At 48.4% G+C, this 27,007-nt stretch overlaps 2 protein-coding genes across 3 annotated transcripts in view; both read left to right on the top strand.

Moving 5' to 3' along the window:
- The window catches only part of LOC139542314 (uncharacterized), a 56,382-nt gene extending 44,129 nt beyond the window's left edge, over positions 1–12,253 (top strand). The window contains exons 10-12 of the mRNA XM_071347584.1: positions 11,394–11,516; positions 11,988–12,078; positions 12,230–12,253. Coding sequence (XP_071203685.1) covers positions 11,394–11,516; positions 11,988–12,078; positions 12,230–12,253 — 238 coding nt within the window. The remainder of the gene's footprint in view (positions 1–11,393; positions 11,517–11,987; positions 12,079–12,229) is intronic.
- A 1,168-nt stretch (positions 12,254–13,421) lies between these two features.
- The window catches only part of LOC139568443 (uncharacterized), a 38,550-nt gene continuing 24,964 nt past the window's right edge, over positions 13,422–27,007 (top strand). For both annotated transcript variants that reach the window (XR_011673606.1, XM_071390260.1), the window contains exons 1-6: positions 13,422–13,603; positions 14,524–14,577; positions 15,065–15,300; positions 21,084–21,163; positions 21,891–21,962; positions 22,175–22,258. Coding sequence is in view for 1 of the 2 variants with exons in the window: in XM_071390260.1 (XP_071246361.1) it covers positions 13,437–13,603; positions 14,524–14,577; positions 15,065–15,300; positions 21,084–21,163; positions 21,891–21,962; positions 22,175–22,258 (693 nt within the window). In the remaining variant the exon portion in view is untranslated. The remainder of the gene's footprint in view (positions 13,604–14,523; positions 14,578–15,064; positions 15,301–21,083; positions 21,164–21,890; positions 21,963–22,174; positions 22,259–27,007) is intronic.

Consider the following 27,007-nt stretch of genomic DNA (forward strand, 5'->3'; position numbering starts at 1 on the left):
GTAGGGTCTAGAGGTCCATTTAGGACTGGGTAACACCGTAGGGTCTAGAGGTCCATTTAGGACTGGGTAACACCATAGGGTCTAGGGGTCCATTTAGGACTGGGTAACACCATAGGGTCTAGAGGTCCATTTAGGACTGGGTAACACCATAGGGTCTAGAGGTCCATTTAGGACTGGGTAACACCATAGGGTCTAGGGGTCCATTTAGGACTGGGTAACACCATAGGGTCTAGAGGTCCATTTAGGACTGGGTAACACCATAGGGTCTAGAGGTCCATTTAGGACTGGGTAACACCATAGGGTCTAGAGGTCCATTTAGGACTGGGTAACACCATAGGGTCTAGGGGTCCATTTAGGACTGGGTATCACCATAGGGTCTAGAGGTCCATTTAGGACTGGGTAACACCATAGGGTCTAGAGGTCCATTTAGGACTGGGTAACACCATAGGGTCTAGGGGTCCATTTAGGACTGGGTAACACCATAGGGTCTACGGGTCCATTTAGGACTGGGTAACACCATAGGGTCTAGGGGTCCATTTAGGACTGGGTAACACCATAGGGTCTACGGGTCCATTTAGGACTGGGTAACACCATAGGGTCTAGGGGTCCATTTAGGACTGGGTAACACCATAGGGGTCCATTTAGGACTGGGTAACACCATAGGGTCTAGAGGTCCATTTAGGACTGGGTAACACCATAGGGTCTAGAGGTCCATTTAGGACTGGGTAACACCATAGGGTCTAGGGGTCCATTTAGGACCGGGTAACACCATAGGGTCTAGGGGTCCATTTAGGACCGGGTAACACCATAGGGTCTATAGGTCCATTTAGGACCGGGTAACACCATAGGGTCTAGAGGTCCATTTAGGACTGGGTAACACCATAGGGTCTAGGGGTCCATTTAGGACTGGGTAACACCATAGGGGTCCATTTAGGACTGGGTAACACCATAGGGTCTAGAGGTCCATTTAGGACTGGGTAACACCATAGGGTCTAGAGGTCCATTTAGGACTGGGTAACACCATAGGGTCTAGAGGTCCATTTAGGACTGGGTAACACCATAGGGTCTAGAGGTCCATTTAGGACTGGGTAACACCATAGGGTCTAGGGGTCCATTTAGGACTGGGTAACACCATAGGGTCTACGGGTCCATTTAGGACTGGGTAACACCATAGGGTCTAGGGGTCCATTTAGGACTGGGTAACACCATAGGGTCTACGGGTCCATTTAGGACTGGGTAACACCATAGGGTCTACGGGTCCATTTAGGACTGGGTAACACCATAGGGTCTAGGGGTCCATTTAGGACTGGGTAACACCATAGGGTCTAGGGGTCCATTTAGGACTGGGTAACACCATAGGGGTCCATTTAGGACTGGGTAACACCATAGGGTCTAGAGGTCCATTTAGGACCGGGTAACACCATAGGGTCTAGGGGTCCATTTAGGACCGGGTAACACCATAGGGTCTAGGGGTCCATTTAGGACCGGGTAACACCATAGGGTCTAGAGGTCCATTTAGGACCGGGTAACACCATAGGGTCTAGAGGTCCATTTAGGACTGGGTAACACCATAGGGTCTAGGGGTCCATTTAGGACTGGGTAACACCATAGGGGTCCATTTAGGACTGGGTAACACCATAGGGTCTAGAGGTCCATTTAGGACTGGGTAACACCATAGGGTCTAGAGGTCCATTTAGGACTGGGTAACACCATAGGGTCTAGAGGTCCATTTAGGACTGGGTAACACCATAGGGTCTAGGGGTCCATTTAGGACTGGGTAACACCATAGGGTCTAGAGGTCCATTTAGGACTGGGTAACACCATAGGGTCTAGGGGTCCATTTAGGACTGGGTAACACCATAGGGTCTAGGGGTCCATTTAGGACTGGGTAACACCGTAGGGTCTAGAGGTCCATTTAGGACTGGGTAACACCGTAGGGTCTAGAGGTCCATTTAGGACTGGGTAACACCGTAGGGTCTAGAGGTCCATTTAGGACTGGGTAACACCATAGGGTCTAGAGGTCCATTTAGGACTGGGTAACACCATAGGGTCTAGAGGTCCATTTAGGACTGGGTAACACCATAGGGTCTAGGGGTCCATTTAGGACTGGGTAACACCATAGGGTCTAGGGGTCCATTTAGGACTGGGTAACACCATAGGGTCTCGAGGTCCATTTAGGACTGGGTAACACCATAGGGTCTAGAGGTCCATTTAGGACTGGGTAACACCATAGGGTCTAGAGGTCCATTTAGGACTGGGTAACACCATAGGGTCTAGAGGTCCATTTAGGACTGGGTAACACCATAGGGTCTAGGTGTCCATTTAGGACTGGGTAACACCATAGGGTCTAGAGGTCCATTTAGGACTGGGTAACACCATAGGGTCTAGAGGTCCATTTAGGACTGGGTAACACCATAGGGTCTAGAGGTCCATTTAGGACTGGGTAACACCATAGGGTCTAGAGGTCCATTTAGGACTGGGTAACACCATAGGGTCTAGGGGTCCATTTAGGACTGGGTAACACCATAGGGTCTAGGGGTCCATTTAGGACTGGGTAACACCATAGGATCTAGGGGTCCATTTAGGACTGGGTAACACCATAGGGTCTAGAGGTCCATTTAGGACTGGGTAACACCATAGGGTCTAGGGGTCCATTTAGGACTGGGTAACACCATAGGGTCTAGGGGTCCATTTAGGACTGGGTAACACCATAGGGGTCCATTTAGGACTGGGTAACACCATAGGGTCTAGAGGTCCATTTAGGACTGGGTAACACCATAGGGTCTAGAGGTCCATTTAGGACTGGGTAACACCATAGGGTCTAGGGGTCCATTTAGGACCGGGTAACACCATAGGGTCTAGGGGTCCATTTAGGACCGGGTAACACCATAGGGTCTAGAGGTCCATTTAGGACCGGGTAACACCATAGGGTCTAGAGGTCCATTTAGGACTGGGTAACACCATAGGGTCTAGAGGTCCATTTAGGACTGGGTAACACCATAGGGTCTAGGGGTCCATTTAGGACTGGGTAACACCATAGGGTCTAGAGGTCCATTTAGGACTGGGTAACACCATAGGGTCTAGAGGTCCATTTAGGACTGGGTAACACCATAGGGTCTAGAGGTCCATTTAGGACTGGGTAACACCATAGGGTCTAGGGGTCCATTTAGGACTGGGTAACACCATAGGGTCTACGGGTCCATTTAGGACTGGGTAACACCATAGGGTCTAGGGGTCCATTTAGGACTGGGTAACACCATAGGGTCTACGGGTCCATTTAGGACTGGGTAACACCATAGGGTCTACGGGTCCATTTAGGACTGGGTAACACCATAGGGTCTAGGGGTCCATTTAGGACTGGGTAACACCATAGGGGTCCATTTAGGACTGGGTAACACCATAGGGTCTAGAGGTCCATTTAGGACCGGGTAACACCATAGGGTCTAGGGGTCCATTTAGGACCGGGTAACACCATAGGGTCTAGGGGTCCATTTAGGACCGGGTAACACCATAGGGTCTAGAGGTCCATTTAGGACCGGGTAACACCATAGGGTCTAGAGGTCCATTTAGGACTGGGTAACACCATAGGGTCTAGGGGTCCATTTAGGACTGGGTAACACCATAGGGGTCCATTTAGGACTGGGTAACACCATAGGGTCTAGAGGTCCATTTAGGACTGGGTAACACCATAGGGTCTAGAGGTCCATTTAGGACTGGGTAACACCATAGGGTCTAGAGGTCCATTTAGGACTGGGTAACACCATAGGGTCTAGAGGTCCATTTAGGACTGGGTAACACCATAGGGTCTAGAGGTCCATTTAGGACTGGGTAACACCATAGGGTCTAGGGGTCCATTTAGGACTGGGTAACACCATAGGGTCTAGGGGTCCATTTAGGACTGGGTAACACCGTAGGGTCTAGAGGTCCATTTAGGACTGGGTAACACCGTAGGGTCTAGAGGTCCATTTAGGACTGGGTAACACCGTAGGGTCTAGAGGTCCATTTAGGACTGGGTAACACCATAGGGTCTAGAGGTCCATTTAGGACCGGGTAACACCATAGGGTCTAGAGGTCCATTTAGGACCGGGTAACACCATAGGGTCTAGAGGTCCATTTAGGACTGGGTAACACCATAGGGTCTAGAGGTCCATTTAGGACTGGGTAACACCATAGGGTCTAGGGGTCCATTTAGGACTGGGTAACACCATAGGGTCTAGGGGTCCATTTAGGACTGGGTAACACCATAGGGTCTCGAGGTCCATTTAGGACTGGGTAACACCATAGGGTCTAGAGGTCCATTTAGGACTGGGTAACACCATAGGGTCTAGAGGTCCATTTAGGACTGGGTAACACCATAGGGTCTAGAGGTCCATTTAGGACTGGGTAACACCATAGGGTCTAGGTGTCCATTTAGGACTGGGTAACACCATAGGGTCTAGAGGTCCATTTAGGACTGGGTAACACCATAGGGTCTAGAGGTCCATTTAGGACTGGGTAACACCATAGGGTCTAGAGGTCCATTTAGGACTGGGTAACACCATAGGGTCTAGAGGTCCATTTAGGACTGGGTAACACCATAGGGTCTAGGGGTCCATTTAGGACTGGGTAACACCATAGGGTCTAGGGGTCCATTTAGGACTGGGTAACACCATAGGGTCTAGGGGTCCATTTAGGACTGGGTAACACCATAGGATCTAGGGGTCCATTTAGGACTGGGTAACACCATAGGGTCTAGAGGTCCATTTAGGACTGGGTAACACCATAGGGTCTAGGGGTCCATTTAGGACTGGGTAACACCATAGGGTCTAGGGGTCCATTTAGGACTGGGTAACACCATAGGGTCTAGAGGTCCATTTAGGACTGGGTAACACCATAGGGTCTAGAGGTCCATTTAGGCCTGGTTAACACCATAGGGTCTAGAGGTCCATTTAGGACTGGGTAACACCATAGGGTCTAGAGGTCCATTTAGGACTGGGTAACACCATAGGGTCTAGAGTTCCATTTAGGACTGGGTAACACCATAGGGTCTAGAGGTCCATTTAGGACTGGGTAACACCATAGGGTCTAGAGGTCCATTTAGGACTGGGTAACACCATAGGGTCTAGAGGTCCATTTAGGACTGGGTAACACCATAGGGGTCCATTTAGGACTGGGTAACACCATAGGGTCTAGAGGTCCATTTAGGACTGGGTAACACCATAGGGTCTAGAGGTCCATTTAGGACTGGGTAACACCATAGGGTCTAGAGGTCAATTTAGGACTGGGTAACACCATAGGGTCTAGGGGTCCATTTAGGACTGGGTAACACCATAGGGTCTAGAGGTCCATTTAGGACTGGGTAACACCATAGGGTCTAGGGGTCCATTTAGGACTGGGTAACACCATAGGGTCTAGGGGTCCATTTAGGACTGGGTAACACCATAGGGTCTAGGGGTCCATTTAGGACTGGGTAACACCATAGGGTCTAGAGGTCCATTTAGGACTGGGTAACACCATAGGGTCTAGGGGTCCATTTAGGACTGGGTAACACCATAGGGTCTAGGGGTCCATTTAGGACTGGGTAACACCATAGGGTCTAGAGGTCCATTTAGGACTGGGTAACACCATAGGGTCTAGAGGTCCATTTAGGCCTGGATAACACCATAGGGTCTAGAGGTCCGTTTAGGACTGGGTAACACCATAGGGTCTAGAGGTCCATTTAGGACTGGGTAACACCATAGGGTCTAGAGTTCCATTTAGGACTGGGTAACACCATAGGGTCTAGAGGTCCATTTAGGACTGGGTAACACCATAGGGTCTAGAGGTCCATTTAGGACTGGGTAACACCATAGGGTCTAGAGGTCCATTTAGGACTGGGTAACACCATAGGGGTCCATTTAGGACTGGGTAACACCATAGGGTCTAGAGGTCCATTTAGGACTGGGTAACACCATAGGGTCTAGAGGTCCATTTAGGACTGGGTAACACCATAGGGTCTAGAGGTCCATTTAGGACTGGGTAACACCATAGGGTCTAGGGGTCCATTTAGGACTGGGTAACACCATAGGGTCTAGAGGTCCATTTAGGACTGGGTAACACCATAGGGTCTAGGGGTCCATTTAGGACTGGGTAACACCATAGGGTCTAGGGGTCCATTTAGGACTGGGTAACACCATAGGGTCTAGGGGTCCATTTAGGACTGGGTAACACCGTAGGGTCTAGAGGTCCATTTAGGACTGGGTAACACCATAGGGTCTAGAGGTCCATTTAGGACTGGGTAACACCATAGGGTCTAGAGGTCCATTTAGGACTGGGTAACACCATAGGGTCTAGAGGTCCATTTAGGACCGGGTAACACCATAGAGTCTAGAGGTCCATTTAGGACCGGGTAACACCATAGGGTCTAGAGGTCCATTTAGGACTGGGTAACACCATAGGGTCTAGAGGTCCATTTAGGACTGGGTAACACCATAGGGTCTAGGGGTCCATTTAGGACTGGGTAACACCATAGGGTCTAGGGGTCCATTTAGGACTGGGTAACACCATAGGGTCTCGAGGTCCATTTAGGACTGGGTAACACCATAGGGTCTAGAGGTCCATTTAGGACTGGGTAACACCATAGGGTCTAGAGGTCCATTTAGGACTGGGTAACACCATAGGGTCTAGAGGTCCATTTAGGACTGGGTAACACCATAGGGTCTAGGGGTCCATTTAGGACTGGGTAACACCATAGGGTCTAGAGGTCCATTTAGGACTGGGTAACACCATAGGGTCTAGAGGTCCATTTAGGACTGGGTAACACCATAGGGTCTAGAGGTCCATTTAGGACTGGGTAACACCATAGGGTCTAGAGGTCCATTTAGGACTGGGTAACACCATAGGGTCTAGGGGTCCATTTAGGACTGGGTAACACCATAGGGTCTAGGGGTCCATTTAGGACTGGGTAACACCATAGGGTCTAGGGGTCCATTTAGGACTGGGTAACACCATAGGGTCTAGAGGTCCATTTAGGACTGGGTAACACCATAGGGTCTAGGGGTCCATTTAGGACTGGGTAACACCATAGGGTCTAGGGGTCCATTTAGGACTGGGTAACACCATAGGGTCTAGAGGTCCATTTAGGACTGGGTAACACCATAGGGTCTAGAGGTCCATTTAGGCCTGGTTAACACCATAGGGTCTAGAGGTCCATTTAGGACTGGGTAACACCATAGGGTCTAGAGGTCCATTTAGGACTGGGTAACACCATAGGTTCTAGAGTTCCATTTAGGACTGGGTAACACCATAGGGTCTAGAGGTCCATTTAGGACTGGGTAACACCATAGGGTCTAGAGGTCCATTTAGGACTGGGTAACACCATAGGGTCTAGGGGTCCATTTAGGACTGGGTAACACCATAGGGTCTAGAGGTCCATTTAGGACTGGGTAACACCATAGGGGTCCATTTAGGACTGGGTAACACCATAGGGTCTAGAGGTCCATTTAGGACTGGGTAACACCATAGGGTCTAAAGGTCCATTTAGGACTGGGTAACACCATAGGGTCTAGGAGTCCATTTAGGACTGGGTAACACCATAGGGTCTAGGAGTCCATTTAGGACTGGGTAACACCATAGGGTCTAGGAGTCCATTTAGGACTGGGTAACACCATAGGGTCTAGAGGTCCATTTAGGACTGGGTAACACCATAGGGTCTAGAGGTCCATTTAGGACTGGGTAACACCATAGGGTCTAGCGGTCCATTTAGGACTGGGTAACACCATAGGGTCTAGAGGTCCATTTAGGACTGGGTAACACCATAGGGGTCCATTTAGGACTGGGTAACACCATAGGGTCTAGAGGTCCATTTAGGACTGGGTAACACCGTAGGGTCTAGAGGTCCATTTAGGACTGGGTAACACCGTAGGGTCTAGAGGTCCATTTAGGACTGGGTAACACCATAGGGTCTAGAGGTCCATTTAGGACCGGGTAACACCATAGGGTCTAGAGGTCCATTTAGGACTGGGTAACACCATAGGGTCTAGGGGTCCATTTAGGACTGGGTAACACCATAGGGTCTAGAGGTCCATTTAGGACTGGGTAACACCATAGGGTCTAAAGGTCCATTTAGGACTGGGTAACACCATAGGGTCTAGGAGTCCATTTAGGACTGGGTAACACCATAGGGTCTAGGAGTCCATTTAGGACTGGGTAACACCATAGGGTCTAGGAGTCCATTTAGGACTGGGTAACACCATAGGGTCTAGAGGTCCATTTAGGACTGGGTAACACCATAGGGTCTAGAGGTCCATTTAGGACTGGGTAACACCATAGGGTCTAGCGGTCCATTTAGGACTGGGTAACACCATAGGGTCTAGAGGTCCATTTAGGACTGGGTAACACCATAGGGGTCCATTTAGGACTGGGTAACACCATAGGGTCTAGAGGTCCATTTAGGACTGGGTAACACCGTAGGGTCTAGAGGTCCATTTAGGACTGGGTAACACCGTAGGGTCTAGAGGTCCATTTAGGACTGGGTAACACCATAGGGTCTAGAGGTCCATTTAGGACCGGGTAACACCATAGGGTCTAGAGGTCCATTTAGGACTGGGTAACACCGTAGGGTCTAGGGGTCCATTTAGGACTGGGTAACACCGTAGGGTCTAGAGGTCCATTTAGGACTGGGTAACACCGTAGGGTCTAGAGGTCCATTTAGGACTGGGTAACACCGTAGGGTCTAGAGGTCCATTTAGGACTGGGTAACACCGTAGGGTCTAGAGGTCCATTTAGGACTGGGTAACACCATAGGGTCTAGAGGTCCATTTAGGACTGGGTAACACCATAGGGTCTAGAGGTCCATTTAGGACTGGGTAACACCATAGGGTCTAGGGGTCCATTTAGGACTGGGTAACACCATAGGGTCTAGAGGTCCATTTAGGACTGGGTAACACCATAGGGTCTAGAGGTCCATTTAGGACTGGGTAACACCATAGGGTCTAGAGGTCCATTTAGGACTGGGTAACACCATAGGGTCTAGAGGTCCATTTAGGACTGGGTAACACCATAGGGTCTAGAGGTCCATTTAGGACTGGGTAACACCATAGGGTCTAGAGGTCCATTTAGGACTGGGTAACACCATAGGGTCTAGGGGTCCATTTAGGACTGGGTAACACCATAGGGTCTAGAGGTCCATTTAGGACTGGGTAACACCATAGGGTCTAGAGGTCCATTTAGGACTGGGTAACACCATAGGGTCTAGGGGTCCATTTAGGACTGGGTAACACCATAGGGTCTAGAGGTCCATTTAGGACTGGGTAACACCATAGGGTCTAGAGGTCCATTTAGGACTGGGTAACACCGTAGGGTCTAGAGGTCCATTTAGGACTGGGTAACACCGTAGGGTCTAGAGGTCCATTTAGGACTGGGTAACACCGTAGGGTCTAGAGGTCCATTTAGGACTGGGTAACACCGTAGGGTCTAGAGGTCCATTTAGGACTGGGTAACACCATAGGGTCTAGAGGTCCATTTAGGACTGGGTAACACCATAGGGTCTAGAGGTCCATTTAGGACTGGGTAACACCGTAGGGTCTAGAGGTCCATTTAGGACTGGGTAACACCATAGGGTCTAGAGGTCCATTTAGGACTGGGTAACACTACATATAGTTTTATATTCTGAAGTATTAAAACACTTTTTAAACATCAAATACACGACATACAGTATATTATACTGCAGTATTAAAACACTGTTGTATACATCAAATACAGTATATTATACTGCAGTATTAAAACACTATACATCAAATACACTACATACAGTATATTATACTGCAGTATTAAAACACTGTTGTATACATCACATACAGTATATTATACTGCAGTATTAAAACACTATACATCAAATACACTACATACAGTATATTATACTGCAGTATTAAAACACTGTTGTATACATCAAATACAGTATATTATACTGCAGTATTAAAACACTATACATCAAATACACTACATACAGTATATTATACTGCAGTATTAAAACACTGTTGTATACATCAAATACAGTATATTATACTGCAGTATTAAAACACTATACATCAAATACACTACATACAGTATATTATACTGCAGTATTAAAACACTGTTGTATACATCAAATACAGTATATTATACTGCAGTATTAAAACACTATACATCAAATACACTACATACAGTATATTATACTGCAGTATTAAAACACTGTTGTATACATCAAATACAGTATATTATACTGCAGTATTAAAACACTATACATCAAATACACTACATACAGTATATTATACTGCAGTATTAAAACACTGTTGTATACATCAAATACAGTATATTATACTGCAGTATTAAAACACTATACATCAAATACACTACATACAGTATATTATACTGCAGTATTAAAACACTGTTGTATACATCAAATACAGTATATTATACTGCAGTATTAAAACACTATACATCAAATACACTACATACAGTATATTATACTGCAGTATTAAAACACTGTTGTATACATCAAATACAGTATATTATACTGCAGTATTAAAACACTATACATCAAATACACTACATACAGTATATTATACTGCAGTATTAAAACACTGTTGTATACATCAAATACAGTATATTATACTGCAGTATTAAAACACTATACATCAAATACACTACATACAGTATATTATACTGCAGTATTAAAACACTGTTGTATACATCAAATACAGTATATTATACTGCAGTATTAAAACACTATACATCAAATACACTACATACAGTATATTATACTGCAGTATTAAAACACTGTTGTATACATCAAATACAGTATATTATACTGCAGTATTAAAACACTATACATCAAATACACTACATACAGTATATTATACTGCAGTATTAAAACACTGTTGTATACATCAAATACAGTATATTATACTGCAGTATTAAAACACTATACATCAAATACACTACATACAGTATATTATACTGCAGTATTAAAACTGTATGTATGTGTACTGTGTGTGTCTCTTCACAGTCCCCGTTGTTCCATAAGGTGTATTTTGATCTGTTTATTATAAACATACAGTTCAAAGGCTGAGACTCCGAGACCATTGAGTGCTTTTGAAGTGACAGGTTGGCGTGAAATCTGTAGCCCATCTCAGCTGCGCTGTATCAATACAATAGACAGCGCCCTACACACTAAAGCAATGCTACTTTGGTAATGAATATTTGCTTTTTAAATCTGATTCTACTGCTGCATCAGTTACCTGATGTGGAATAGAGTTCCATGTTGTCATGGCTCTATGTAGTACTGTGCACCTCCCATAGTCTGTTCTGGACTTGGGGACTGTGAAGAGACCTCTGGTGACATGTGGTGTGTGTGGTGTGTTTCTCTCTGTGTGTGTGTGTGTTTGTGTGTTCAGGGTAATGGAGGCGGTGCGGAGACAGATGGTGGAGTGTGACTTCAGTCCAGAGTTTCTCCAGAAACTTCAAAGTTTCTACCAGACCCTCCCCCTACCTCCCAGCTGCATCTCTCTGAGAAACAGGTACAGACCAGACCCTCCCCCTACCTACCAGCTGCATCGCTCTGAGAAACAGGTACAGACCCTCCCCCCTACCTCCCAGCTGCATCGCTCTGAGAAACAGATACAGACCAGACCCTCCCCCCTACCCCCCAGCTGCATCTCTCTGAGAAACAGGGACAGACCCTCCCCCCTACCTCCCAGCTGCATCGCTCTGAGAAACAGGTACAGACCCTCCCCCCTACCCTCCAGCTGCATCGCTCTGAGAAACAGGTACAGACCCTCCCCCCTACCCTCCAGCTGCATCGCTCTGAGAAACAGGTACAGACCCTCCCCCCTACCCCCCAGCTGCATCGCTCTGAGAAACAGGTACAGACCCTCCCCCCTACCCCCCAGCTGCATCGCTCTGAGAAACAGGGACAGACCCTCCCCCCTACCTCCCAGCTGCATCGGTCGGTCTCAGTGTTAAAGGGACAGGACGTTAATGTGTTCCAGGCTGTGTGTTCTCCCCTGGTCAGACGTCCTGCTGGTCTCAGTGTTAAAGGGACAGGACGTTAATGTGTTCCAGGCTGTGTGTTCTCCCCTGGTCAGACGTCCTGCTGGTCTCAGTGTTAAAGGGACAGGACGTTAATGTGTTCCAGGCTGTGTGTTCTCCCCTGGTCAGACGTCCTGCTGGTCTCAGTGTTAAAGGGACAGGACGTTAATGTGTTCCAGGCTGTGTGTTCTCCCCTGGTCAGACGTCCTGCTGGTCTCAGTGTTAAAGGGACAGGACGTTAATGTGTTCCAGGCTGTGTGTTCTCCCCTGGTCAGACGTCCTGCTGGTCTCAGTGTTAAAGGGACAGGACGTTAATGTGTTCCAGGCTGTGTGTTCTCCCCTGGTCAGACGTCCTGCTGGTCTCAGTGTTAAAGGGACAGGACGTTAATGTGTTCCAGGCTGTGTGTTCTCCCCTGGTCAGACGTCCTGCTGGTCTCAGTGTTAAAGGGACAGGACGTTAATGTGTTCCAGGCTGTGTGTTCTCCCCTGGTCAGACGTCCTGCTGGTCTCAGTGTTAAAGGGACAGAACGTTAATGTGTTCCAGGCTGTGTGTTCTCCCCTGGTCAGACGTCCTGCTGGTCTCAGTGTTAAAGGGACAGGACGTTAATGTGTTCCAGGCTGTGTGTTCTCCCCTGGTCAGACGTCCTGCTGGTCTCAGTGTTAAAGGGACAGGACGTTAATGTGTTCCAGGCTGTGTGTTCTCCCCTGGTCAGACGTCCTGCTGGTCTCAGTGTTAAAGGGACAGGACGTTAATGTGTTCCAGGCTGTGTGTTCTCCCCTGGTCAGACGTCCTGCTGGTCTCAGTGTTAAAGGGACAGGACGTTAATGTGTTCCAGGCTGTGTGTTCTCCCCTGGTCAGACGTCCTGCTGGTCTCAGTGTTAAAGGGACAGGACGTTAATGTGTTCCAGGCTGTGTGTTCTCCCCTGGTCAGACGTCCTGCTGGTCTCAGTGTTAAAGGGACAGGACGTTAATGTGTTCCAGGCTGTGTGTTCTCCCCTGGTCAGACGTCCTGCTGGTCTCAGTGTTAAAGGGACAGAACGTTAATGTGTTCCAGGCTGTGTGTTCTCCCCTGGTCAGACGTCCTGCTGGTCTCAGTGTTAAAGGGACAGGACGTTAATGTGTTCCAGGCTGTGTGTTCTCCCCTGGTCAGACGTCCTGCTGGTCTCAGTGTTAAAGGGACAGGACGTTAATGTGTTCCAGGCTGTGTGTTCTCCCCTGGTCAGACGTCCTGCTGGTCTCAGTGTTAAAGGGACAGAACGTTAATGTGTTCCAGGCTGTGTGTTCTCCCCTGGTCAGACGTCCTGCTGGTCTCAGTGTTAAAGGGACAGGACGTTAATGTGTTCCAGACTGTGTGTTCTCCCCTGGTCAGACGTCCTGCTGGTCTCAGTGTTAAAGGGACAGGACGTTAATGTGTTCCAGGCTGTGTGTTCTCCCCTGGTCAGACGTCCTGCTGGTCTCAGTGTTAAAGGGACAGAACGTGACGGGGATCCGACCGGGAAAAGGGAAGAGGGAAGCGCTGACTGAATCGGCTGCTGTTGTCCTGCTGAGAGCTGAGAAATTACAGCGACTCAAGAGGTATTTACCACCACAATGAATACATGCAGTCAACTGGTGCACTAGGTCATATATACAGTGGGGAGAAGTATTTGACACACTGCCCATTTTGCAGTTTTTCCTACTTACAAAGCATGTAGAGGTCTGTCATTTTTTATCATAGGTACACTTCAACTGTGAGAGACGGAATCTAAAACAAAAATCCAGAAAATCACATTGTATGATTTTTGAGTAATTAATGTGCATTTTATTGCATGACATAAGTATTTGATACATCAGAAAAGCAGAACTTAATATTTGGTACAGAAACCTTTGTTTGCAATTACAGAGATCATACGTTTCCTGTAGTTCTTGACCAGGTTTGCACACACTGCAGCAGGGATTTTGGCCCACTCCTCCATACAGACCTTCTCCAGATCCTTCAGGTTTCGGGGCTGTCGCTGGGCAATACGGACTTTCAGCTCCCTCCAAAGATTTTCTATTGGGTTCAGGTCTGGAGACTGGCTAGGCCACTCCAGGACCTTGAGATGCTTCTTACAGAGCCACTCTTTAGTTGCCCTGGCTGTGTGTTTCGGGTCGTTGTCATGCTGGAAGACCCAGCCACGACTTAGTTAGTTTATTTATACCTTAATACTGGCACCATCACACACACACACACACACACACACACACCATCTCTCTCACACACACCATCACACACACACCATCTCTCTCACACACACCATCACACACACACCATCTCTCTCACACACACCATCACACACACACCATCTCTCTCACACACACCATCACACACACACCATCTCTCTCACACACACCATCACACACACACCATCTCTCTCACACACACCATCACACACACACCATCTCTCTCACACACACCATCACACACACACTGTACATGATCTGTCCTTATTTGGTTTATTTCTGTTTGTCTGTAGATACAGGGAGTTGACCCGTTACCTGAAGGTGGTCCGTAGTGGGAACACAGAACTGTGAGTCACTGCTCTACCTGTTACTCTGTTACTCTGTATCTACCTGTTACTCTGTTACTCTGTATCTACCTGTTACTCTGTTACTCTGTATCTACCTGTTACTCTGTTACTCTGTATCTACCTGTTACTCTGTTACTCTGTATCTACCTGTTACTCTGTATCTACCTGTTACTCTGTATCTACCTGTTACTCTGTTACTCTGTATCTACCTGTTACTCTGTATCTACCTGTTACTCTGTATCTACCTGTTACTCTGTTACTCTGTATCTACCTGTTACTCTGTATCTACCTGTTACTCTGTATCTACCTGTTACTCTGTTACTCTGTATCTACCTGTTACTCTGTATCTACCTGTTACTCTGTTACTCTGTATCTACCTGTTTGTGTGTTAGTATATATTTACGTGTGTAATGTGTGTGTGTGTGTGTAATGCTTGTGTGTGTGTGTGTGATGCTTGTCCGTGTGTGTGTGTGTGTGTGTACTCTAGTGTCCAGGCGGTGCGGGATCTGATCCCTCTCTTCCTGATGAAGGCGGGGGACTTCAGCTCCGCCCTCTCCTCCTTCTTCTCTCCGCCCCCTGGGGTCTGCTGCCCCGCCTGCCGCCTAACGCCACGCCTCTTCACCCTCTACCTACGCATCGTCACCACGGCAACCGCGCCCAGCACCACTGCTGTCATTGCAACTCAGCCCCTCTCCCCCGACACCCCCTGGGAGGAGGTCAAAGGTTAGATATATATACACAGCCCCTCTCCCCCGACACTCCCTGGGAGGAGGTCAAAGGTTAGATATATATACACACAGCCCCTCTCCCCTGACACTCCCTGGGAGGAGGTCAAAGGTTAGATATATACACACAGCCCCTCTCCCCCGACACTCCCTGGGAGGAGGTCAAAGGTTAGATATATATACACACACAGCCCCTCTCCCCCGACACTCCCTGGGAGGAGGTCAAAGGTTAGATATATACACACAGCCCCTCTCCCCTGACACTCCCTGGGAGGAGGTCAAAGGTTAGATATACACACACAGCCCCTCTCCCCCGACACTCCCTGGGAGGAGGTCAAAGGTTAGATATATACACACACAGCCCCTCTCCCCCGACACCCCCTGGGAGGAGGTCAAAGGTTAGATATATACACACACAGCCCCTCTCTCTCGACACTCCCTGGGAGGAGGTCAAAGGTTAGATATATACACACACAGCCCCTCTCCCCCGACACTCCCTGGGAGGAGGTCAAAGGTTAGATATATACACACAGCCCCTCTCCCCCGACACTCCCTGGGAGGAGGTCAAAGGTTAGATATATACACGCAGCCCCTCTCCCCCGACACTCCCTGGGAGGAGGTCAAAGGTTAGATATATACACACAGCCCCTCTCCCCCGACACTCCCTGGGAGGAGGTCAAAGGTTAGATATATACACACAGCCCCTCTCCCCTGACACTCCCTGGGAGGAGGTCAAAGGTTAGATATATACACACACAGCCCCTCTCCCCCGACACCCCCTGGGAGGAGGTCAAAGGTTAGATATATACACACACAGCCCCTCTCCCCCGACACTCCCTGGGAGGAGGTCAAAGGTTAGATATATACACACACAGCCCCTCTCCCCCGACACTCCCTGGGAGGAGGTCAAAGGTTAGATATATACACACACAGCCCCTCTCCCCCGACACCCCCTGGGAGGAGGTCAAAGGTTAGATATATACACACACAGCCCCTCTCCCCCGACACCCCCTGGGAGGAGGTCAAAGGTTAGATATATACACACACAGCCCCTCTCCCCTGACACTCCCTGGGAGGAGGTCAAAGGTTAGATATATACACACACAGCCCCTCTCCCCCGTCACTCCCTGGGAGGAGGTCAAAGGTTAGATATATACACACACAGCCCCTCTCCCCCGACACTCCCTGGGAGGAGGTCAAAGGTTAGATATATACACACACAGCCCCTCTCCCCTGACACTCCCTGGGAGGAGGTCAAAGGTTAGATATATACACACACAGCCCCTCTCCCCCGACACTCCCTGGGAGGAGGTCAAAGGTTAGATATATACACACACAGCCCCTCTCCCTCGACACTCCCTGGGAGGAGGTAAAAGGTTAGATATATACACACAGCCCCTCTCCCCCGACACTCCCTGGGAGGAGGTCAAAGGTTAGATATATATACACACAGCCCCTCTCCCCCGACACTCCCTGGGAGGAGGTAAAAGGTTAGATATATATACACACAGCCCCTCTCCCCCGACACCCCCTGGGAGGAGGTCAAAGGTTAGATATATACACACACAGCCCCTCTCCCCCGACACTCCCTGGGAGGAGGTCAAAGGTTAGATATATATACACACAGCCCCTCTCCCCGACACTCCCTGGGAGGAGGTCAAAGGTTAGATATATACACACAGCCCCTCTCCCCCGACACTCCCTGGGAGGAGGTCAAAGGTTAGATATATATACAAACACAGCCCCTCTCCCCCGACACTCCCTGGGAGGAGGTCAAAGGTTAGATATATACACACACAGCCCCTCTCCCCTGACACTCCCTGGGAGGCGGTAAAAGGTTAGATATATATACACACACAGCCCCTCTCCCCCGACACTCCCTGGGAGGAGGTCAAAGGTTAGATATATATACACACAGCCCCTCTCCCCCGACACTCCCTGGGAGGAGGTCAAAGGTTAGATATATACACACAGCCCCTCTCTCTCGACACTCCCTGGGAGGAGGTCAAAGGTTAGATATATACACACAGCCCCTCTCCCCCGACACTCCCTGGGAGGAGGTCAAAGGTTAGATATATACACACACAGCCCCTCTCCCCCGACACTCCCTGGGAGGAGGTCAAAGGTTAGATATATACACACACAGCCCCTCTCCCCCGACACTCCCTGGGAGGAGGTCAAAGGTTAGATATATATACACACAGCCCCTCTCCCCCGACACTCCCTGGGAGGAGGTCAAAGGTTAGATATATACACGCAGCCCCTCTCCCCCGACACTCCCTGGGAGGAGGTCAAAGGTTAGATATATACACACAGCCCCTCTCTCTCGACACTCCCTGGGAGGAGGTCAAAGGTTAGATATATACACACACAGCCCCTCTCCCCCGACACCCCCTGGGAGGAGGTCAAAGGTTAGATATATACACACACAGCCCCTCTCCCCCGACACCCCCTGGGAGGAGGTCAAAGGTTAGATATATACACACAGCCCCTCTCCCCCGACACTCCCTGGGAGGAGGTCAAAGGTTAGATATATACACACAGCCCCTCTCCCCTGACACTCCCTGGGAGGAGGTCAAAGGTTAGATATATACACACACAGCCCCTCTCCCCCGACACCCCCTGGGAGGAGGTCAAAGGTTAGATATATACACACACAGCCCCTCTCCCCCGACACTCCCTGGGAGGAGGTCAAAGGTTAGATATATACACACACAGCCCCTCTCCCCCGACACTCCCTGGGAGGAGGTCAAAGGTTAGATATATACACACACAGCCCCTCTCCCCCGACACCCCCTGGGAGGAGGTCAAAGGTTAGATATATACACACACAGCCCCTCTCCCCCGACACCCCCTGGGAGGAGGTCAAAGGTTAGATATATACACACACAGCCCCTCTCCCCTGACACTCCCTGGGAGGAGGTCAAAGGTTAGATATATACACACACAGCCCCTCTCCCCCGACACTCCCTGGGAGGAGGTCAAAGGTTAGATATATACACACACAGCCCCTCTCCCCCGACACTCCCTGGGAGGAGGTCAAAGGTTAGATATATACACACACAGCCCCTCTCCCCTGACACTCCCTGGGAGGAGGTCAAAGGTTAGATATATATACACACAGCCCCTCTCCCCCGACACTCCCTGGGAGGAGGTAAAAGGTTAGATATATATACACACAGCCCCTCTCCCCCGACACCCCCTGGGAGGAGGTAAAAGGTTAGATATATATACACACAGCCCCTCTCCCCCGACACCCCCTGGGAGGAGGTCAAAGGTTAGATATATACACACACAGCCCCTCTCCCCTGACACTCCCTGGGAGGAGGTCAAAGGTTAGATATATATACACACAGCCCCTCTCCCCCGACACTCCCTGGGAGGAGGTAAAAGGTTAGATATATATACACACAGCCCCTCTCCCCCGACACCCCCTGGGAGGAGGTCAAAGGTTAGATATATACACACACAGCCCCTCTCCCCCGACACTCCCTGGGAGGAGGTCAAAGGTTAGATATATATACACACAGCCCCTCTCCCCGACACCCCCTGGGAGGAGGTCAAAGGTTAGATATATACACACAGCCCCTCTCCCCCGACACTCCCTGGGAGGAGGTCAAAGGTTAGATATATATACACACACAGCCCCTCTCCCCCGACACTCCCTGGGAGGAGGTCAAAGGTTAGATATATACACACACAGCCCCTCTCCCCTGACACTCCCTGGGAGGCGGTAAAAGGTTAGATATATATACACACAGCCCCTCTCCCCCGACACTCCCTGGGAGGAGGTCAAAGGTTAGATATATATACACACAGCCCCTCTCCCCCGACACTCCCTGGGAGGAGGTCAAAGGTTAGATATATACACACAGCCCCTCTCTCTCGACACTCCCTGGGAGGAGGTCAAAGGTTAGATATATACACACAGCCCCTCTCCCTCGACACTCCCTGGGAGGAGGTCAAAGGTTAGATATATACACACACAGCCCCTCTCCCCGACACTCCCTGGGAGGAGGTCAAAGGTTAGATATATACACACAGCCCCTCTCCCTCGACACTCCCTGGGAGGAGGTCAAAGGTTAGATATATACACACACAGCCCCTCTCCCCGACACTCCCTGGGAAGAGGTCAAAGGTTAGATATATACACACAGCCCCTCTCCCCCGACACTCCCTGGGAGGAGGTCAAAGGTTAGATATATACACACAGCCCCTCTCCCCCGACACTCCCTGGGAGGAGGTCAAAGGTTAGATATATACACACAGCCCCTCTCCCCCGACACTCCCTGGGAGGAGGTCAAAGGTTAGATATATACACACACAGCCCCTCTCCCCCGACACTCCCTGGGAGGAGGTCAAAGGTTAGATATATACACACAGCCCCTCTCCCCCGACACTCCCTGGGAGGAGGTCAAAGGTTAGATATATACACACACAGCCCCTCTCCCCCGACACTCCCTGGGAGGAGATCAAAGGTTAGATATACACACACAGCCCCTCTCCCCCGACACCCCCTGGGAGGAGGTCAAAGGTTAGATATATACACACACAGCCCCTCTCCCCCGACACCCCCTGGGAGGAGGTCAAAGGTTAGATATATACACACAGCCCCTCTCCCCCGACACCCCCTGGGAGGAGGTCAAAGGTTAGATATATACACACACAGCCCCTCTCCCCCGACACTCCCTGGGAGGAGGTCAAAGGTTAGATATATATACACACACAGCCCCTCTCCCCCGACACCCCCTGGGAGGAGGTCAAAGGTTAGATATATATACACACACAGCCCCTCTCCCCCGACACTCCCTGGGAGGAGGTCAAAGGTTAGATATATATACACACACAGCCCCTTTCCCCCGACACTCCCTGAGAGGAGGTCAAAGGTTAGATATATACACACACTGCCCCTCTCCCCCGACACCCCCTGGGAGGAGGTCAAAGGTTAGATATATACACACAGCCCCTCTCCCCCGACACTCCCTGGGAGGAGGTCAAAGGTTAGATATATACACACAGCCCCTCTCCCCCGACACTCCCTGGGAGGAGGTCAAAGGTTAGATATATACACACACAGCCCCTCTCCCCCGACACTCCCTGGGAGGAGGTCAAAGGTTAGATATATACACACAGCCCCTCTCCCCCGACACTCCCTGGGAGGAGGTCAAAGGTTAGATATATACACACACAGCCCCTCTCCCCCGACACTCCCTGGGAGGAGATCAAAGGTTAGATATACACACACAGCCCCTCTCCCCCGACACCCCCTGGGAGGAGGTCAAAGGTTAGATATATACACACACAGCCCCTCTCCCCCGACACTCCCTGGGAGGAGGTCAAAGGTTAGATATATATACACACACAGCCCCTCTCCCCCGACACCCCCTGGGAGGAGGTCAAAGGTTAGATATATATACACACACAGCCCCTCTCCCCCGACACTCCCTGGGAGGAGGTCAAAGGTTAGATATATATACACACACAGCCCCTTTCCCCCGACACTCCCTGAGAGGAGGTCAAAGGTTAGATATATACACACACTGCCCCTCTCCCCCGACACCCCCTGGGAGGAGGTCAAAGGTTAGATATATACACACACTGCCCCTCTCTCATCTAGCTACCTCTTCTCTCTCCTCCTGTTCTCCTCCATCTCTTCTCTCTCTCCTCCTGTTCTCCTCCATCTCTTCTCTCTCTCCTCCTGTTCTCCTCCATCTCTTCTCTCTCTCCTCCTCTTCTCCTCCATCTCTCCTCTCTCCTCCTCTTCCCTCTCTCCTGTTCTAGGTGCTGTGGTTCCCCGGCAGGTCGAGGTGGTGAAGTTTGGCCTCAGGGTTCTGAAGAGCAACACGGCTGTCTACAAGGACGTGAGTCTCACAACCTCGAGTCCAGACCCCTGAACTCTGACCCCTGAACTCTGACCCCTGAACTCTGACCCCTGAACTCTGACCCCTGAACCTCTGACCCCTGAACCTCTGACCCCTGAACCTCTGACCCCTGAACGCTGACCCCTGAACGCTGACCCCTGAACGCTGACCCCTGAACGCTGACCCCTGAACGCAGACCCCTGAACGCTGACCCCTGAACGCTGACCCCTGAACGCTGACCCCTGAACGCTGACCCCTGAACGCTGACCCCTGAACGCTGACCCCTGAACGCACTCAGACCGGCTGAACTCAGACCGGCTGAACTCAGACCGGCTGAACTCAGACCGCTGAACTCAGACCGCTGAACTCAGACCCCTGAACTCAGACCGCTGAACTCAGACCGCTGAACTCAGACCGCTGAACTCAGATGACCCCTGAACTCAGACGACCCCTGAACTCAGACGACCCCTGAACTCAGACGACCCCTGAACTCAGACGACCCCTGAACTCAGACGACCCCTGAACTCAGACGACCCCTGAACTCAGACGACCCCTGAACTCAGACGACCCCTGAACTCAGACGACCCCTGAACTCAGACCCCTGAACTCTGACCCCTGAACTCAGACCCCTGAACTCTGACCCCTGAACTCTGACCCCTGAACTCTGACCCCTGAACTCAGCCATTCAACCTCAGTGTAATAATAACATAATGTATCTGTGTTTCAGTCTCAGAGTTGGTCGTATTTTCTCCACGTCCTCAATTCTCCTGCTGGTCCTCCTGACACTGCCTTTCTGACGGTACAGACACACACACACACACACAGACACACACACACACACACAGACACAGACACAGACACACACACACACACACAGACACACACACACAGACACACACGCAGACACACACGCAGACACACACGCAGACACACACGCAGACACACACACAGACACACAGACACACACACACACCCTGCGCTGCTGTTGTTTCAGCATTGTGTGTTTTGTAGGAGGCGAGAAACGTTACCATGGAGATCCTGCTGAACCAGGGATCTCTGGGACACCTCATCCAGATCCCACGGACCTTCTTGATGGTGCGCACACCACACACACACTCACATTATACACACACACACACATTATACACACACACACACACATTATACACACACACACTCACATTATACAAACCACACACACACTCACATTATACACACACACACACACACACATTATACACACACACACTCACATTATACACACCACACACACACTCACATTATACACACACACATTATACACACACACACACATTATACACACACACACTCACATTGTACACACCACACACACACACTCACATTATACACACCACACACACACTTACATTATACACACACACACACACATTATACACACACACACTCACATTATACACACACACACTCACATTATACACACACATTATACACACACACGCACTGTAGATTTTTAGATAGGGGGGTGAGAGACTTATAAAGGCTGTCGTGGTAACAAGCGTTCTATTATAAAGGCTGTCATGGTAACAAGCGTTCTATTATAAAGGCTGTCGTGGTAACAAGCCTTCTATTATAAAGGCTGTCATGGTAACAAGCGTTCTATTATAAAGGCTGTCGTGGTAACAAGCGTTCTATTATAAAGGCTGTCGCGGTAACAAGCGTTCTATTATAAAGGCTGTCGTGGTAACAAGCGTTCTATTATAAAGGCTGTCGTGGTAACAAGCGTTCTATTATAAAGGCTGTCGCGGTAACAAGCCTTCTATTATAAAGGCTGTCGTGGTAACAAGCGTTCTATTATAAAGGCTGTCGTGGTAACAAGCGTTCTATTATAAAGGCTGTCGCGGTAACAAGCGTTCTATTATAAAGGCTGTCGTGGTAACAAGCGTTCTATTATAAAGGCTGTCGTGGTAACAAGCGTTCTATTATAAAGGCTGTCGTGGTAACAAGCGTTCTATTATAAAGGCTGTCGCTTGCAACGCCAGGGTTGTGGGTTCATTCCCCACGGGGGGACCAGGATGAATATGTATGAACTTTCCAATTTGTAAGTCGCTCTGGATAAGAGCGTCTGCTAAATGACTTAAATGTAAAAATGTAAATGTATTATAAAGGCTGTCGTGGTAACAAGCCTTCTATTATAAAGGCTGTCGCGGTAACAAGCGTTCTATTATAAAGGCTGTCGTGGTAACAAGCGTTCTATTATAAAGGCTGTCGTGGTAACAAGCGTTCTATTATAAAGGCTGTCGTGGTAACAAGCGTTCTATTATAAAGGCTGTCGTGGTAACAAGCGTTCTATTATAAAGGCTGTCGTGGTAACAAGCGTTCTATTATAAAGGCTGTCGTGGTAACAAGCGTTCTATTATAAAGGCTGTCGTGGTAACAAGCGTTCTATAATAAAGGCTGTCGTGGTAACAAGCGTTCTATTATAAAGGCTGTCGTGGTAACAAGCGTTCTATTATAAAGGCTGTCGTGGTAACAAGCGTTCTATTATAAAGGCTGTCGTGGTAACAAGCGTTCTATTATAAAGGCTGTCGTGGTAACAAGCGTTCTATTATAAAGGCTGTCGTGGTAACAAGCGTTCTATAATAAAGGCTGTCGTGGTAACAAGCGTTCTATTATAAAGGCTGTCGTGGTAACAAGCGTTCTATAATAAAGGCTGTCGTGGTAACAAGCGTTCTATGATAAAGGCTGTCGTGGTAACAAGCGTTCTATTATAAAGGCTGTCGTGGTAACAAGCGTTCTATTATAAAGGCTGTCGTGGTAACAAGCCTTCTATTATAAAGGCTGTCATGGTAACAAGCGTTCTATTATAAAGGCTGTCGTGGTAACAAGCGTTCTATTATAAAGGCTGTCGTGGTAACAAGCGTTCTATTAGAAAGGCTGTCGTGGTAACAAGCGTTCTATTATAAAGGCTGTCGTGGTAACAAGCGTTCTATTATAAAGGCTGTCGTGGTAACAAGCGTTCTATTATAAAGGCTGTCGTGGTAACAAGCGTTCTATTATAAAGGCTGTCGTGGTAACAAGCGTTCTATTATAAAGGCTGTCGTGGTAACAAGCGTTCTATTATAAAGGCTGTCGTGGTAACAAGCGTTCTATTATAAAGGCTGTCGTGGTAACAAGCGTTCTATTATAAAGGCTGTCGTGGTAACAAGCGTTCTATTATAAAGGCTGTCGTGGTAACAAGCGTTCTATTATAAAGGCTGTCGTGGTAACAAGCGTTCTATTATAAAGGCTGTCGCGGTAACAAGCGTTCTATTATAAAGCCTGTCGCGGTAACAAGCGTTCTATTATAAAGGCTGTCGCGGTAACAAGCGTTCTATTATAAAGGCTGTCGTGGTAACAAGCGTTCTATTATAAAGGCTGTCGTGGTAACAAGCGTTCTATTATAAAGGCTGTCGTGGTAACAAGCGTTCTATTATAAAGGCTGTCGCTTGCAACGCCAAGGTTGTGGGTTCATTCCCCACGGGGGGACCAGGATGAATATGTATGAACTTTCCAATTTGTAAGTCGCTCTGGATAAGAGCGTCTGCTAAATGACTTAAATGTAAAAATGTAAATGTATTATAAAGGCTGTCGTGGTAACAAGCCTTCTATTATAAAGGCTGTCGCGGTAACAAGCGTTCTATTATAAAGGCTGTCGTGGTAACAAGCGTTCTATTATAAAGGCTGTCGTGGTAACAAGCGTTCTATTATAAAGGCTGTCGTGGTAACAAGCGTTCTATTATAAAGGCTGTCGTGGTAACAAGCGTTCTATTATAAAGGCTGTCGTGGTAACAAGCGTTCTATTATAAAGGCTGTCGTGGTAACAAGCGTTCTATTATAAAGGCTGTCGTGGTAACAAGCGTTCTATAATAAAGGCTGTCGTGGTAACAAGCGTTCTATTATAAAGGCTGTCGTGGTAACAAGCGTTCTATTAAAAAGGCTGTCGTGGTAACAAGCGTTCTATTAAAAAGGCTGTCGTGGTAACAAGCGTTCTATTATAAAGGCTGTCGTGGTAACAAGCGTTCTATTATAAAGGCTGTCGTGGTAACAAGCGTTCTATTATAAAGGCTGTCGTGGTAACAAGCGTTCTATTATAAAGGCTGTCGTGGTAACAAGCGTTCTATTATAAAGGCTGTCGTGGTAACAAGCGTTCTATAATAAAGGCTGTCGTGGTAACAAGCGTTCTATTATAAAGGCTGTCGTGGTAACAAGCGTTCTATTATAAAGGCTGTCGTGGTAACAAGCGTTCTATTATTAAGGCTGTCGTGGTAACAAGCCTTCTATTATAAAGGCTGTCGTGGTAACAAGCGTTCTATTATAAAGGCTGTCGTGGTAACAAGCGTTCTATTATAAAGGCTGTCGTGGTAACAAGCGTTCTATTATAAAGGCTGTCGTGGTAACAAGCGTTCTATTATAAAGGCTGTCGTGGTAACAAGCGTTCTATTATAAAGGCTGTCGTGGTAACAAGCGTTCTATTATAAAGGCTGTCGTGGTAACAAGCGTTCTATTATAAAGGCTGTCGTGGTAACAAGCGTTCTATTATAAAGGCTGTCGTGGTAACAAGCGTTCTATTATAAAGGCTGTCGTGGTAACAAGCGTTCTATTATAAAGGCTGTCGTGGTAACAAGCTTTCTATTATAAAGGCTGTCGTGGTAACAAGCGTTCTATTATAAAGGCTGTCGTGGTAACAAGCGTTCTATAATAAAGGCTGTCGTGGTAACAAGCGTTCTATTATAAAGGCTGTCGTGGTAACAAGCGTTCTATAATAAAGGCTGTCGTGGTAACAAGCGTTCTATTATAAAGGCTGTCGTGGTAACAAGCGTTCTATTATAAAGGCTGTCGTGGTAACAAGCGTTCTATTATAAAGGCTGTCGTGGTAACAAGCCTTCTATTATAAAGGCTGTCGTGGTAACAAGCGTTCTATTATAAAGGCTGTCGTGGTAACAAGCGTTCTATTATAAAGGCTGTCGTGGTAACAAGCGTTCTATTAGAAAGGCTGTCGTGGTAACAAGCGTTCTATTATAAAGGCTGTCGTGGTAACAAGCGTTCTATTAGAAAGGCTGTCGTGGTAACAAGCGTTCTATTATAAAGGCTGTCGTGGTAACAAGCGTTCTATTATAAAAGCTGTCGTGGTAACAAGCGTTCTATTATAAAGGCTGTCGTGGTAACAAGCGTTCTATTATAAAGGCTGTCGTGGTAACAAGCGTTCTATTATAAAGGCTGTCGTGGTAACAAGCGTTCTATTATAAAGGCTGTCGTGGTAACAAGCATTCTATTATAAAGGCTGTCGTGGTAACAAGCGTTCTATTATAAAGGCTGTCGTGGTAACAAGCGTTCTATTATAAAGGCTGTCGCGGTAACAAGCGTTCTATTATAAAGGCTGTCGCGGTAACAAGCGTTCTATTATAAAGGCTGTCGTGGTAACAAGCGTTCTATTATAAAGGCTGTCGTGGTAACAAGCGTTCTATTATAAAGGCTGTCGCTTGCAACGCCAGGGTTGTGGGTTCATTCCCCACGGGGGGACCAGGATGAATATGTATGAACTTTCCAATTTGTAAGTCGCTCTGGATAAGAGCGTCTGCTAAATGACTTAAATGTAAAAATGTAAATGTATTATAAAGGCTGTCGTGGTAACAAGCCTTCTATTATAAAGGCTGTCGCGGTAACAAGCGTTCTATTATAAAGGCTGTCGTGGTAACAAGCGTTCTATTATAAAGGCTGTCGTGGTAACAAGCGTTCTATTATAAAGGCTGTCGTGGTAACAAGCGTTCTATTATAAAGGCTGTCGTGGTAACAAGCGTTCTATTATAAAGGCTGTCGTGGTAA

This window comes from Salvelinus alpinus, chromosome 2 (genome assembly GCF_045679555.1).
Source record: "Salvelinus alpinus chromosome 2, SLU_Salpinus.1, whole genome shotgun sequence".
Classification (NCBI taxonomy): domain Eukaryota; kingdom Metazoa; phylum Chordata; class Actinopteri; order Salmoniformes; family Salmonidae; genus Salvelinus; species Salvelinus alpinus.